This window comes from Chelonoidis abingdonii, chromosome 5, assembly GCF_003597395.2.
Source record: "Chelonoidis abingdonii isolate Lonesome George chromosome 5, CheloAbing_2.0, whole genome shotgun sequence".
Taxonomy (NCBI): domain Eukaryota; kingdom Metazoa; phylum Chordata; order Testudines; family Testudinidae; genus Chelonoidis; species Chelonoidis abingdonii.
This window is the reverse complement of record NC_133773.1, coordinates 29,041,818-29,055,599: the sequence shown is the minus strand read 5'-3', so window position 1 is coordinate 29,055,599 and position 13,782 is coordinate 29,041,818. Positions and strand designations below refer to the sequence as shown.

General features: G+C 40.1%; 2 protein-coding genes across 8 annotated transcripts in view; one reads left to right on the top strand and one right to left on the bottom strand.

Annotated features, from left to right (window-relative positions):
• Nucleotides 1-5,242, bottom strand: part of ZGRF1 (zinc finger GRF-type containing 1) — a 50,333-nt gene extending 45,091 nt beyond the window's left edge. For all 5 annotated transcript variants that reach the window (XM_032769733.2, XM_075066194.1, XM_032769735.2 and 2 more), the window contains exons 1-6: nucleotides 4,985-5,242; nucleotides 2,966-3,076; nucleotides 2,166-2,242; nucleotides 1,998-2,078; nucleotides 1,804-1,860; nucleotides 736-921 (exon numbers count right to left, since the gene is read on the bottom strand). In XM_032769733.2, coding sequence (XP_032625624.1) covers nucleotides 736-921; nucleotides 1,804-1,860; nucleotides 1,998-2,078; nucleotides 2,166-2,186 — 345 coding nt within the window. In that variant the 5' untranslated portion in view covers nucleotides 2,187-2,242; nucleotides 2,966-3,076; nucleotides 4,985-5,242. The remainder of the gene's footprint in view (nucleotides 1-735; nucleotides 922-1,803; nucleotides 1,861-1,997; nucleotides 2,079-2,165; nucleotides 2,243-2,965; nucleotides 3,077-4,984) is intronic.
• A 265-nt stretch (nucleotides 5,243-5,507) lies between these two features.
• The window catches only part of LARP7 (La ribonucleoprotein 7, transcriptional regulator), a 34,395-nt gene continuing 26,120 nt past the window's right edge, over nucleotides 5,508-13,782 (top strand). Inside the window, exons 1-4 of one of the 3 annotated variants that reach the window (XM_032769740.2) lie at nucleotides 5,508-5,627; nucleotides 9,720-9,935; nucleotides 11,278-11,378; nucleotides 11,482-11,565. In XM_032769740.2, coding sequence (XP_032625631.1) covers nucleotides 9,728-9,935; nucleotides 11,278-11,378; nucleotides 11,482-11,565 — 393 coding nt within the window. In that variant the 5' untranslated portion in view covers nucleotides 5,508-5,627; nucleotides 9,720-9,727. Of the gene's footprint in view, nucleotides 5,628-5,672; nucleotides 5,749-7,676; nucleotides 7,819-9,719; nucleotides 9,936-11,277; nucleotides 11,379-11,481; nucleotides 11,566-13,782 lie in introns of those variants that run through there. The other 2 variants (XM_032769739.2, XM_032769741.2) reach the window with 2 other exon arrangements.

Below are 13,782 nucleotides of genomic sequence, written 5' to 3'. Positions count from 1 at the left end.
TGTATCAAAACAATAGACATGCTTACGTGTGCTGAGCAAGGTAGTTTTGTTCATCTGTGGCATTTATTACATATATTTTCTTTCCAATACACCTTACCTATTTTATTTGTACTACCCAAATATGTACTAATGCATCCATTGGAAGTTAAATACTCTTCATTAATATTTTAACGTTAATGTCCTGTAACTAAACAAAATCTAATATGCTGGAAAGCTGGCTAGGATGATGACATATTTAGTGTGAATTTCACAAGTCACAGATCTAAACAATATACTTATATTAATGTAAAAGCACCAAAGAGTCCTGTGGCACCCACAAAAACTCATGCTCCAATACATCTGTTAATCTATAAGGTGCCACAGGACTCTTTGCTGCTTTTACAGATCCAGACTAACATGGCTACCCCTCTGACACTTATATTAATGTAGTTTGCTGCCGAGAATTATACTCAAACATTTTATTATCTCCTTGTCTACACACAGCTCATTTGATTTCATTCTAATGGAGCTCCTCACTTACATTCCCAAAACACAGAGACTTATTCCTTGGATAAGCAGAAAACACTAAGAAAGACACTAAGCTGGATGCAGTTGCAGGGAATACACAACCAGAAGGAGAGAAACAACTCAGTAATTTGAAATATGTTTTCCCTGACACTAGTGCAAATCAAGAGGTTCCATTAATGTTTTAAATTGTGTATGAATGTCAAATATACATAAGAAACAAAAACATACAGTGTGTTTCCTTTTCAAGCCAACAGGTAGATGTGGCAGAGATAGACCAGTAGGCTTCAAGTGATTTCTGTTCAATATAGGAGCTTCTGTTTTCTTTGGCAGCTCACTACGACAGTTTTCAGTAACTTCTGCTGCTTCAATTGTGATTAAATATCGATCACTTTCTAAGTCATCTCCAGGTTTCACCTAGATGAGACAAGAACAAAGGGGGCTGTGTGTAATGGCCAGTGAAAAAATGACCATTTATCCTAAATGTTGCAAAATGTATGCATACTGAAAGAATTTTTGTTTACAATATTGTCAGAAATGAAACTATAATGCACAACATTCACTCTATCCTAGACAACTGGAGCGGACTAGCTATGAAAACAAACATTAGCCCTTTGTTTCAAATTATTGTATAGGTTCTAATATAAAAACTCCAATTTGCTCAGATTATTGAATACTGCAGCTTAAAAGAATTAAGCTTTTAAACATCTAGCTCCTTAGATCATAATTATTTATATAGGTCTATCAGTGTTTGGCTGTACAATAACTCAGTAGTACCAAACAAACAAGCAGCTCTCCACCTCAAGAGCTTGCAACATAAAAAGGTACTATACAGATCAAAATCAAACATGTAATGGTGAAAGTACATTGCACTTGTAATGCTTTCTAGACTAGGTAGGTCTATGAAAGGTGGGTTTTTTGGTTTTTTTTAAAGAAATCGTGTGAAAGAATTACATACTTTAGTAGGAGGATATTCCAAGCATAGTGGGTTGCACAACTACATGTGACAACTTACTGTATATTAATATTCTTTATCCACCATTGGCACATTTATCAGTTATCCACTGTACTCAAAATCTGCTATGTACTGCTTTACATATAGTGACATACAAACAACCTGTCCAGATGATTGTTTTCTAATGTAAAAATTTAACAGCTCCAAGGATCAGAACATTAGCAATCACAAGCTAGACAAAACTGTAGAGTATGGAATTGTGGCTCGTGTGAAGATAAAAGATGCTGCCTCAAATTACTTATCCAAACAAGGATAAAAGCTTTTAAATGATAATAAAAAAATACCTGAGATTTAACAAATACACTCTCCAAACATTGTCCTCTGTCATCAAATAAGGTTGCCTGTATTAAAATAGGATAATTTTAAACAACAATTGTGTTTCAAAAAGCAAATAGTGACACAAATAGAAGCTGCAAGAATAGTACTATATACGAAACTCTAATATAGTATCATATTGTATTAAACCTGAATTCTTCACCTTATTTCCTCCAGTACTGGTCTTCAAAACTCCATCTTGCCATATTTTTGATTTCTTAGTCTTCTGATGAGTGTACAAGACCTTATTTTAAAAAATGTAAACAAATTATTTACAGTGGTCAGACACGCATATTTGAATTTTATGTACAATTTTGAATATAAGACTCACAGTAAACTCCTGACAAGCCATTGCTTTGATGAAACAAAGCAATCCAAAGGCTTACTGCAGATCATCAGATCTTCACACTACCCAAAAGGGAGAAGGGCATATTTAGAATTCAACTCAGCTGCAATGCAAGTGTGTCAGACAAAAAAGATACACATCTAGTTCTTTCCCTATAAGGGAGTGGGAAGTAAGACACAGCAAAATCGGGGGGGGGGGGGGGGCACTAGTGAAGGAATTTTGGCATTCTAAAGACTCATACAGTGAAAATAAGCTAACAAAAATTATTAGCAGAAATAGCATTTTTAGCACTTATGAAGAAGAGGTCTAATTTTCAGACGTGCTAAGCATCTTTAACTCCTATTCATTTTAATGGCAGCTCTGGCTGATTGATTTTTCAGAGATGTGCTAATATCAATTAATATTTACACACACTATGAAAATTAGGCTAATAATTTTCAAACAGAAAACATATCTACTACTAACAAATTAACAAAGATTCTTCAAGTCCCTAGTGATTTAGTGGGGCTTCATTTTTGGATACCCAATTTTAAACACCACAAAAGGGCCTGATCTTCTGAATGTGCTGAGTACACATACTGCAAAATCAAGCCTCTTTCAGGTGTCTCAAGTTGGGCACCTAAAATCACTAGTCACCTATGAAAATCTTGACCTAAGGCAGTCACCAGTAATCAAAGCTTTATATAAACATTTCCTCATATTCAAACATTGCAACACACCAAGAGAGTAGAAAAGTAACTGTTAAACATCATAACTTGTATTTAAGTGTAAAGACTTGCACTTACATTGGGATCTTCATCATCATTATTAATTGCTGACACTTCAATTAAAACACAACCCCAGGAACATGGCTAACACTGGCAATTGCTCTAACTTCTTGAAATCGCTGGCTGGCTCTGTAGACAGCAACATAAGTGTTTAAAAGTAATCAAACATAAGAAAAGGCATATGGCAGGACATAAAACATGGGAAAGCTGTAGAGATTATAGAAAAAGATGACTAGACTATTAAAAATAGCTGAAGGAATAATGAGAATATTCAGTATATTTTAACATTTGGAGCAGTAGAGACAAGTTGAAAAAGCTCATAGGATAATTTTCTAGTTGGTCCCCAAAAGGTATTTTTGAAAAATCATAATATGCTGATTATGATCTTAGCACATAAACAGATATTAAAGTAGCATATATTTTCTTTCTACATAAATGTCTTTACAACTGAATAAAAAACATGTATTAGAAGATAAAATATATTCATGCTTTTTCTCATGACAATGTCTCCCAAGCTGTACTACCTTTTTCATTAAGAATTCCAGTTTTAAAGTGTCTTGTCTTTCAGCTTCTTAAATTCTACACGCTCACCACAAGGTGTCTCAGAACCGTCTTGGCACTGTTTAGAGAGGTGTATGGAAAATCCTGTTCCCAACTGTGCAATTCCCAGATTCTGTGGCCCACCACCATTTGTGGAACAATACAATACCAGAAGAGTAGTCTGCACTTTCCCCTTACTTGAGCTAATAACAGTGCTAGATCAAGCCATTTACACAAAGATAGTTACTTAAGAGCAGAATGGGAATTTTCAGGTAGTCTTCATCTCATCCCTAGTTACAAAATGGAACAAGAATAAGAATGGAAATTATAGAATCTGTCAGTAAACAGGTGGGCGTCATGAATCAGCATTTATGTTGCACTCCCCATCAGCATGCGACCCAGGGGAAACTAATGATTAGAGCCTTGTACAGTTACAAAATGTATATCTGCATCGGATCTGCAAACATGATCTGCGGATATAAAGCAGATAACTGCAGATTTGCAAGGCTCTACTAATGATCCAACAACAGGACCAAATTCAGTGATGAATCCTGATCACATGCTCCCTGCAGCACATTGTGGATGTGCTAAGAAGATCAATGGATACAATATTTTAAGGTAGACTGAATAATAGGGCCACTAATACAGACTTCATGTTGCTTGGTTTATTGCTTCCTGAAAGAATATAACTGCAGCTGTTGAAAGCCTTAATGACCTAAAATAAATCAGCAATTTTGATAATGCTTAATGTTAAAAATAATACCGTACTGCATGTCTTTCATAGAAACTACCTCAAAATGCTTTCAAGTTACAAATTTAACAGCAGCAAAGGAAGAGAGAAATTAAAAGGAAGAAAAATAATCAACTTTTCTTTCTGATCCAGCACTAATTCCTAGAAAGTATTATGGCCCTGAAAGGATTTGTACCAGACAAACTGTACTCATATATTCATGGTAGGGCATGAAACATTACTATTTTGCTCTCACATTACTCCCTTCATATTAAAGGTGATTAACAGTCACTCTCTCAAACCATTTAAAAGGGACTTTTACCACTGATTTCAATGACAGCGGAGTTAAGCCAATACTGAGTGCTTTTAAAAATCCCAACGTGAAAGACTAATGGTTTTTACCCTTGAAAGTTGGGTTACTAGTGTAACTGAAGTTCGTAACATTTCAAAGTTAGATAGTATTTATTTTTCTGTCTGAGAACAACATATTAGGCTCTATAATTTTTTAGTGGTTTCTTTGGTCTCGCAGAGCTTAAGAAAAAAAAAGTGAACCAGGACTGACTATAGCAAATCCTGGCTCTGGAGCAAGCTGATGAAAAGAATTATTGGTAACATGCCCTGGAAAAAAGGTTGGGCTTCTGCTCTTTTCCTTTAGAGGCCCGAGCACTTCACAAACAGCTACCACAGGCAGTCCCCGCTCTGAAGAGCATGCAGGGAAGCCTATTTTAAAGTGCTTAAAAAAACCAAAACCCATCAGCCAATCTCACGCTAGCTAGGCTGGAGGACGCTGGTGCCAGAAAGCCTAGACAGGAGGCGAGAGCAGAAATGTTGCCACGGAGCCGAGAGGGGGGTACTTCCAGACTGCCTGCGGCTCTGGTTGTCGTTACCAGACGTTTCCTGTCACTGACTGACCGCTTCTGTGGAGGCGGGCGAGCCCCCTCCCGAGCCCACAGGGCGAGCGGGCGCTGCACTCCTGCTATTCCTGGTGCAATAAACAACAAGCAGCCTGAGACGGCCTCCCCCGCCCCGGCACGGATCGCGCGCCCGCAGCGCCGAGCCTCTCGGGGCACCGTTAAAGCCGGGGGGGGGGAGGGGCGATCGCTGTGCTGACCCTGGTGCGTCCGAGAGAGGGGGGGTGTCAGACCGCAAGAAGCCGCCCCCTCTCGCAGGCTCGGCCTTTCTCCCACGTTTGAAGGTTTCCCGCGCCGCCAGCTGTCGATGACGTTATTTTCCAGCGCGACAGCCTGGAAAGCCCCTCCCCCCGCTTGGCGGGCGGCGAGAGAGCCGGTAGCTGGGAGGTGCTTGTGCCTGTGGCACGCGCTGGGAGCGCCCTTCGCAGAGAGCTGACACTGGGACCCGGCGGAAGGGCAGGCGGGGGCCTTTCTTCCCGGGGCGGAGCGCCGCGCGCTGGTATCGATGCTGTGACTGCTGCTGCGCCAGGGAGGGTAGGAGTCCGGGGGCGGGTTTGGGGTCTCTGGCCGCGGGCTTCTGCGTCACGGCTCCAGAAGCCCGTAGGAGTTGTCGGCGGCAAGTCAGAGCCCGGCTCTCCGGACGGGGTGGGGGGAAGAGCCATGTGAATTGTGGCAGTGTGTGACCCCTGCCGCCCCGCAGCCGGGGGGCGCTGCCAGACGCTTTCTCCGCGCGTGCGGCGAGGCGCTTCCGCGTGCCTCGTGCGATGGGAAAGAGGCGTTAGTGGCCCGGAGGGCGTTGAGCGCGCTGGGGTGGCTGGTGGGGGTGCAGCTCATCACTTCATCATCTTTCTTGTCCGTCAGGGCTTGAGAGGGTGACTCCGAAGTGCTGTTACTGCCCGCCGTGTAACTCCCGCCCAGCACTCCGGAGTGAGGCCGTTGACACGGAGAGGGGCAGTCCCTTTGGGGTCACTGCAGTGGTGTAGCGAGGGGGTTGCCTTCTGCCCTGCTGTGGTCAGCGCTGGCCATCTCCGGTCATGTCTACTCTGCATTGTAAACCCGACCCACGCTTGTGCATTGGGCTGAGCGTCCACGGGTATTGTAAACCTGGGCTCACAGTTGCTGGAGCTGGGCTCACTTGTCCAGTATGTGCTGCACAGACCTTCTGACTTGGGTCTGTGGCTTGAGCTGTATCCACAGTACAAAATGATAGGGCTTGGACCCAAGTCTCACAGAGAATCAGGCTCTTCCCCTCTCCCCTCCCACCCCATGGGCCCCAGGAGCTGGGTCCTGAGTGCTTGCTGGTCAGTAGATAGACTTCTGAGTGGATGATAAGAGGTGTGGGTTCAAACCTGAGTCTGTGCTCAAGTTTCTAGTGTAGTTTAGAACATACTCTAAATGACTGCAATCCAAATTCCGCTCTGCGGCTCCCAATTCAGTTTGTTAACCCTACCGTACTGCATTTACGCTTGCTCAACATTGTAACAAAGCTGCTAGTGCTTTTTACATGCAGCACCTTGCACATGTGAGAGCAGAATAGAATCTGGCATTGTAAGCATTAAACATGTCTCTCGGTACCACTGTGACTTGTGAACCTCTGACTCATTTCTATTGGTTAAAAGAAGGCTTTTTTCTGACAAACCACAGTTGCTTTACTGTCGCTTACATCCTGTAATTCTTATAAATGCCTAACTTTCACTGAAGTCAACAAAAACTTGTCTGAGTAAGTATAGCATTGTTTGGCCCATGGCTTTTACTGATAAGTTTTGTTGTTTTTTTGTCCTTTCTGTGCTTTGACACTTTGTGCATAATGTGCTGCTCCATTTAAAATCTTTTCTATTTAAATTACTTGAGCAGCTGGTGTGCATGCCAGTTGGAAATTGAGGAATAATTAGAAAATACTGTAGGTAATAGATGTTAACTGTGGAAATGCATTGATGCTGGTTTTAATATAGTTATGTAAAGTAGTTCTGACCATTGATATTGTGCTAGAACAGGATATTGCTATAGCTACACTGAGTAAGAAAATAGAAAAAAATGGAATGTACTTTGGTGAGCGTCCCATTCGTAAGACAATGACCGGGAGTGCAAGCATTTATGATTTTTGGGCCTTTTCTGTGACTTCATTATGGTTGAAACCTAAGACGCTTTTTTGTACAATCCTTTGTTTTTAAAATACAAATCCAATGAATGTCAATTGTTTGACTTGATGCTGAGGCCAAGTAACATAAACCTCAGTGGTGAATTACTTAAAGGGAATAATTAGAGTTTCTTCTTCCACAAATAATAATGTTAGTTTCCCTCAGTTTTACAATACAGTGCCAGGTTGTGACCCAGCTAATTCAAAGCAGTTTCTTGTGCTGGCTACCAGAATCATGACTAGCAGTGAAAAAAGGAGGACATCTTCTGTTTTAGGGGTGTCAATTATTTTTTGTCAAGGTCTAAATTTCTTGGTCAAGATACAGTCAAGGTCCAGATTCCAGAGAAAATAATAATAAAAAATGATTATAATAAGTAAATAAATCTCTGGTCCATTCAAAAGCTGCTGGTGGTTCGAATTTGGACATATTGGCTACCCCTGCTCTGTGGGATCACTCCTCTTCCTACCAGAGCTGTGGCTCTCCCCCACCTCCTCACATGTACATGAGCCAGTGCAGCTGAGCTGGCATGTTGAAGAAAGGTATCTTTGCCAGGTAATAGAACATTCATCTTCATTTCTCATCCCCCTTCTCTTGAGCATTTTATTGTGACTCTGAGACCTGGGACAGTGCATCTTCAAGCTAGCCTTGCTCAGGACTTCTGGCAAAGCCACAACTTGGGACCTGGTTAATGCTCCCAGCACAATATAGAATTTGCTTAAACTAAAATTTGGTTTTGTGCAGTGTCCTTAATACTTGAAGCTTCCTAAATAGTTTACAGTTTAGTTGGATACTGGTAGTTAAGTGATGGTGTAGACAAGACAAGCACAGCTGCCATTATATGATGAGCAGTAGCTTTCAGAGACTTGGATATTAGGTGAGTTTTTTGTTGTTTGTTTTTTAGAGAGGGGATGTTGTCTGGAATACATCTATAATGCCTGAATATTTTATTTAGAGAATTGGCTTGCAGTCTTTAACTTCTAACTGGACAGTCAGAGGACGCCTCTGATATCTGAAAAAAGTACCTCTAATTAATAGTACAGTTTTTCTTTTAGCCTCCTACCAAATACTGTATTGCATTGCTGACATTTGTCTTGCAGTGTGACTTGAACTCGCGTTGAACTTCTGGCTCAGTGGTCAGAGTATGACCTCACTTATCTGTTCAAACTAATTGACAGCTTATTGACCGTAATCATCTTGAATGGTCAGCTCACAGCAGGGAGATAAACTGGAATCTTGCTTAGAGGAGCCTGATTTACACAATAATCTGAAAACCATTTCCATTTTTATGTCATCTTGTTATATAGATGAGCTTCCTCTGTGATGTTTCTCCTACAAGCACCACTTCCTGGTATATTGTATTGCAGTACTAGCCATTGGCCAAGCAATGGGAATACTTAAGTAGCTATCAGACGTAAAATACTTCAGCTTATGATAACTTTATTTTTAGACACCTTCCCACTTTTGCCAAGCTGTGCCTGTTTTTATTTTACACATACAGAATAAAGTGGTCTGAAAGACTGGTCATTCTTAAGGTTGAAGAGTAACACTAGGGTAAAAATGACTTAGAGTTTAAATAACACATACTTCTATTGATGCACAAGATCAAGTTTGATATTTTCTCTCTAATTATATAAATCCATATAACTTGTTATCTTTGCTCAAGTTACTTTCTGTTTTCTACAAGCTTTATTTTATTAGTTGCCAAGAGCTCTCAATTTGCCAGTAAGGTCAGTGGAAGTTAAGGATGCTCAGCACCTCATAAGATCAGACCCTAAATAACTGGCAAAAAGGAAAACTTTATTTTTAAATACAGCACATCCAAATTATAACGTAGACTTGCAAAAAACCAGTATTTATCAATGAGCCCTAAAATGTGGTGCTCTAAATCTTTGACACAACATTAAAAATGTAATGAAAATGCATTGTACTGTACTCAGAAGATGTTAATTGAAAAAAATGGTTCTCCACATCCTTTCCTGGTATAACTACTGGCAGAGGTGTGTTTTAGCTTTTTGATAATCTGTCAAGGACTATTTTCTTATGTGCATCCCATTCCCACCACAAGTCCATTTGTGCTGAATACTACTGCCAAGTGTTAAAATGCATTTTGGTATTGCAGTTCTCTACAAGAAAGCAGACTTCTTAAATTTGGGGTTGAGACCAGAAACTAATGCTGCCAGACCCTTAGCTGGTGATAACCAGCAAAAGCTTCTGGAAAGATAAGGTGGGTAAGGTAGTAATCTCTTATTGAACCAACTTCTGTTGGTGAAAAAGACAAGGTTTTTGTGCTTATGCAGCTCTTCTTCCTGCAACCAACATGGCTACAGCAACACTGCAAACATAAAGCTCTTGGAAATTATTGGATGGGAAGTGCTGTAGAAGAGCAAAGCAATATTACCTACTGTTGGTAGGGAAAACTTCTGTTTTTTTACAAAGTTATGTTTAATTTTCAGATGACAAAATGACTGGCATAGAGAATGAAACTGTAAGAGGCAAAGCCATGGAGGAGGAAAGCACCCAACAGAAAAAGGAACGAGAGAAAAAGAAAAGGTCGAGGGTTAAACAGGTGCTGTCAGATATAGCAAAACAAGTGGATTTCTGGTTTGGAGATGTCAACCTTCACAAAGACAAATTCCTCCGAGAACAAATAGAGAAGTCTAGAGATGGATGTAAGTTTGCTCTAAAATAATTGAGAAAGTGGTAAACAAATTTCTGTTTTGAATTGTAATTTCATTTGCAGTGGTGACGTTCTAAATTATTGCATATATAAATTATGGCAGCATTCTGCATGTTTAGCTGCTGTGGAGGGGAAAAAAGTCCATCCAAGCAACTGGAGCAATGACAGTCCACTCATAAGAGAAATATGGGTACTGGGTTTATGAGGAATCTTATTTGAAAAAAGATGAAAGCATAATCTCGCTACTAATATTTGGTTTATAGTGTAGCTGGTATGGATTCATGAGAGCTCTCACTTTTGTTTTGCTTTTGGTTTTGTTCTAGCTTTTTTTTATTTTATTTTGTGTTTTATATATGTTTGGATGAGTGAATGGTTGTTCCTTTGCATGGCAAGGAGGGCTAGTGACAGTTCTGTTCTCTGTCCTTTGATTTTTGTTTGTGTGGTTTGTTTGACTTTTACCTTACAGAGGAAAAAACTACAGGTGTCACAAATTTTTACTTAGGTTTCTTAAAGAACCACAGAACACCTGTCATTTGAGATGGAAAAGGTTCTTTCAGCTGTTTTGTGCTATGTGATGTGATTTTGTGATCTTAGTACAGGCTCAAAGGTCCTTCGATTTTTGATAAGATATTGTGGATACAATCCCACATAGGAGGATATGGTAAATGAATGTACTAGAGTTACTTTATATCAAATGCTATGCAATCTAAAATGATGTTAAAGCTCTCTTCCAAATGGCTATATATTAACCTTTTTTCTGCATGTTAATCTTAAACTTGGTAAAAATTTTACCAGTATAAATATTGCAACAGTTTCTGTCAAGCTTTTAGCAACATAACTCATTACTACTCAATAGAGGGAGTGAAGGGATCTTTTGTAATAGGAGCATTGGGTTGAATCTGAACACTTTAAGTGAGTGCTTGGAGAAAAGGTACATCTTTATTGAAAAAGATTTTTGCATCATAAAACCACAATAGAAAGGGTTTTTTCTTTGTTTATTTTCAAAGAGAATAGTTACCAGTGGGAGTTGAAAGAATAGATCAAAATTCCTTTGGGAAGAAGGTTAATGAGGAAGAGAAATAAAATCTAAGATTAGGAAAGCCTAAATTACAGACAGTAAAAATCCACTTTTATGTAAATTCTTGTCAATAATCAACATAGTTACAAACCAGAGGTATGCTCTTACAGCCCTCATGCATGGAAATAGTCCCAGTGGCTTCTATGATGCTTTAGAATACATAGATAATACTGACCTGCTGCTAATGTGAATGACGCATAAATAAGTTTTCCTTTTTAACTTGCGCTATTTTCACCACTTGCTTTTTTCCCTCCAGATGTTGACATATCACTTCTTGTATCGTTCAACAAAATGAAAAAATTGACGACTGATGGGAAATTGATAGCCCGAGCAGTTAAAAGCTCATCCGTTGTAGAAGTGTGTATTGTTTTTTCATTCTTTTTTAGCTGCTGTTACTGTAGTTAGGGTGGCAGACAGTACGGTAGAAAATGCTGTCCTAATTTGTCTTTGTTGCTCTTAGCTGGATTTAGAGGGAACTAAAATCAGAAGACGTCAGCCACTGGGTGAGCAACCAAAAGATGTGGATAGTCGTACTGTATATGTGGTAAGATTGCATCTGTTACATGTGTCTCATGTCTTGAAGGTTTATGGACTATTCTGTTGTTTATGAGGGTTAATTCAAAACTTCTGTTCTTACTGAATTTTAGACTGTAAATTCCACAGCACCTGGTTTGTTTCTGTCTTGTAAAGTGCTGCACCATGAAAATGAGTGAAGGATTAGAAGGCATGCCTTATAAATAGAGAATCCAGGAGCTCAGTCTGTTTATCTTAACAAAGAGAAAGTTAAGAGGTGACTTGATTACAGTTTACAAAAGGGGTCAGCAAGCTGCAGCACGCATGCCAAAGGCAGCACCCAAGTTGATTTTTAGTGGGACTCTGCTGCCTCCTGGCCCCTGGATGGATGGAACCCCAGGCCGGCAGCAGGCTGAGTGGGGCTGGCGGATGGGACCCTGGCTGGCAGGGGCCGGTGGACGGAACCCCAGACCTGCAGCGGACTAAGCAGCTCAGCCCACTGCCAGTCTGAGATTCCGTTTGCCGTACCCGCTGCCAATCTGGGGTTCCATCAACTGGCCCGTGCCAGCCAAGATCCCAGCTGCCGGCCTCGCTCAGCCCGCTGCCAGTCTGGGGTTCCGTCCGCCTGCTCCTGTAAATATAAAATGTATTACTGGCGCTCGAAACCATTTACTTACTGTAATTTAAGAAGACTTGGCATACCACTTATCAAAGCTTGCCAACCTCTGGTCTACAGGTATCTACATGGGGGAACAAATCTTTAATAACAGACTCTTCAATCTAATAGTGAAAGATACAACATGATCCAATGGCTGGAAATTAAAGCTAGACAAGTTCAGACTGGAAATAAGGCATATGTTTTTTCATAGTGAGAGTAACTAACCCCTGGAACAATTACCAAGGGATGCATGGATTCTCTGTTACTGATAATTTTAAAATCAAGATTGGGAACATTCTGTGGCCTGTGTTAGACAGGAGGTCAGACTAGATGCTCGCAATGGACCCTTCTGGGCTTGGAATTATGAATCTGTGAACTGGTTAGGATAATGAACAACAAATAATGAATACTAGCTGGTACTTGAGACAGGTTGTTAATGGAATTAGAAGACTTGAGAACAATGCAACTTTGGAGTAATGGTATACTTCATAACATGAGAATATTCCAATGTCACTTTTACTATTGCTTTTCTTTTGCTTTTAAATCAAGATTCAGCATATACAGTGAATGAGTGAACTCAAATTAACTGATGTTAGCAAGATAAGCAAGATCTGTTTTAACACATGAGGGGTATTTATATTGGAGAAATTTTTGTGTATTTTCTTTCACTATTGCTTCCACAGTTTGTAACATGAGAGGAGCTGCACTGATACAGACAAGCACTTATATATATTCTCTTAGAGTAAACAAAGCCTTAGGATGATGATAAAGATAACTTGATCAGAGAAGATGAGTTTGACAGATAATCTAGAACTATTTTATAGGTTATTTGTAGAGCCTACATTACAACACTAGTTATTAGTTCTAGAAGTACCAACATCTTTGTTGCAAATCTAGTTTGTCCTGTAGTATCGTCGGTCTTTTGGTAGCAGAAAGCTCCTAAATTGATTGGTTTCAGTGTTTTATTTCTGGAAAACCCTTCCAGTATCTCTGCACTGTGTCTATACTGAGATTTTCCTGAAAATCTCTCTGGAATGCTGGTGCTGCAGCAATACAATAGTGCTAGCAATGGCAGTAAAAAGTGCAGCTGGCTGATGTAAGCTAATGCTCCTTCTGAGGAGCTGTATTCTTAGAAGATTTTCAGAAGGAGCTCTGGGTAGCCAGTTCAAACTTCACTGGGGTGTTATCTAGGAGTCCCCTGGACTTCAGAGAGCTTTTATGGCTCGTATCAAAGTATAGTAACTCCTCATGTAACGTTGTAGTTATGCTCCTGAAAAATGCGACTTTAAGCAAAATGATGTTTAGCAAATCCAATTTCCCCATAAGAATTAATGTAAATGGGGGGGGAGGGGTTAGGTTCCAGGGAAATTTTTTTCACCAGACAAAAGTCATATATATACTCTCTCTAAGTTTTAAACAAACAATTGAATACTGTACACAGCAATGATGATTGTGGAGCTTGGTCGAGGTGGTGAAGTCAGAGGGTGAGATATTTCCAAGGGAATGCTTTATTGCTAAATGATGAACTAACACTTGGCTGAGACCTCAAGGATTAACATGTTGTTAATGTAGCTTCACACTCTACAAGGC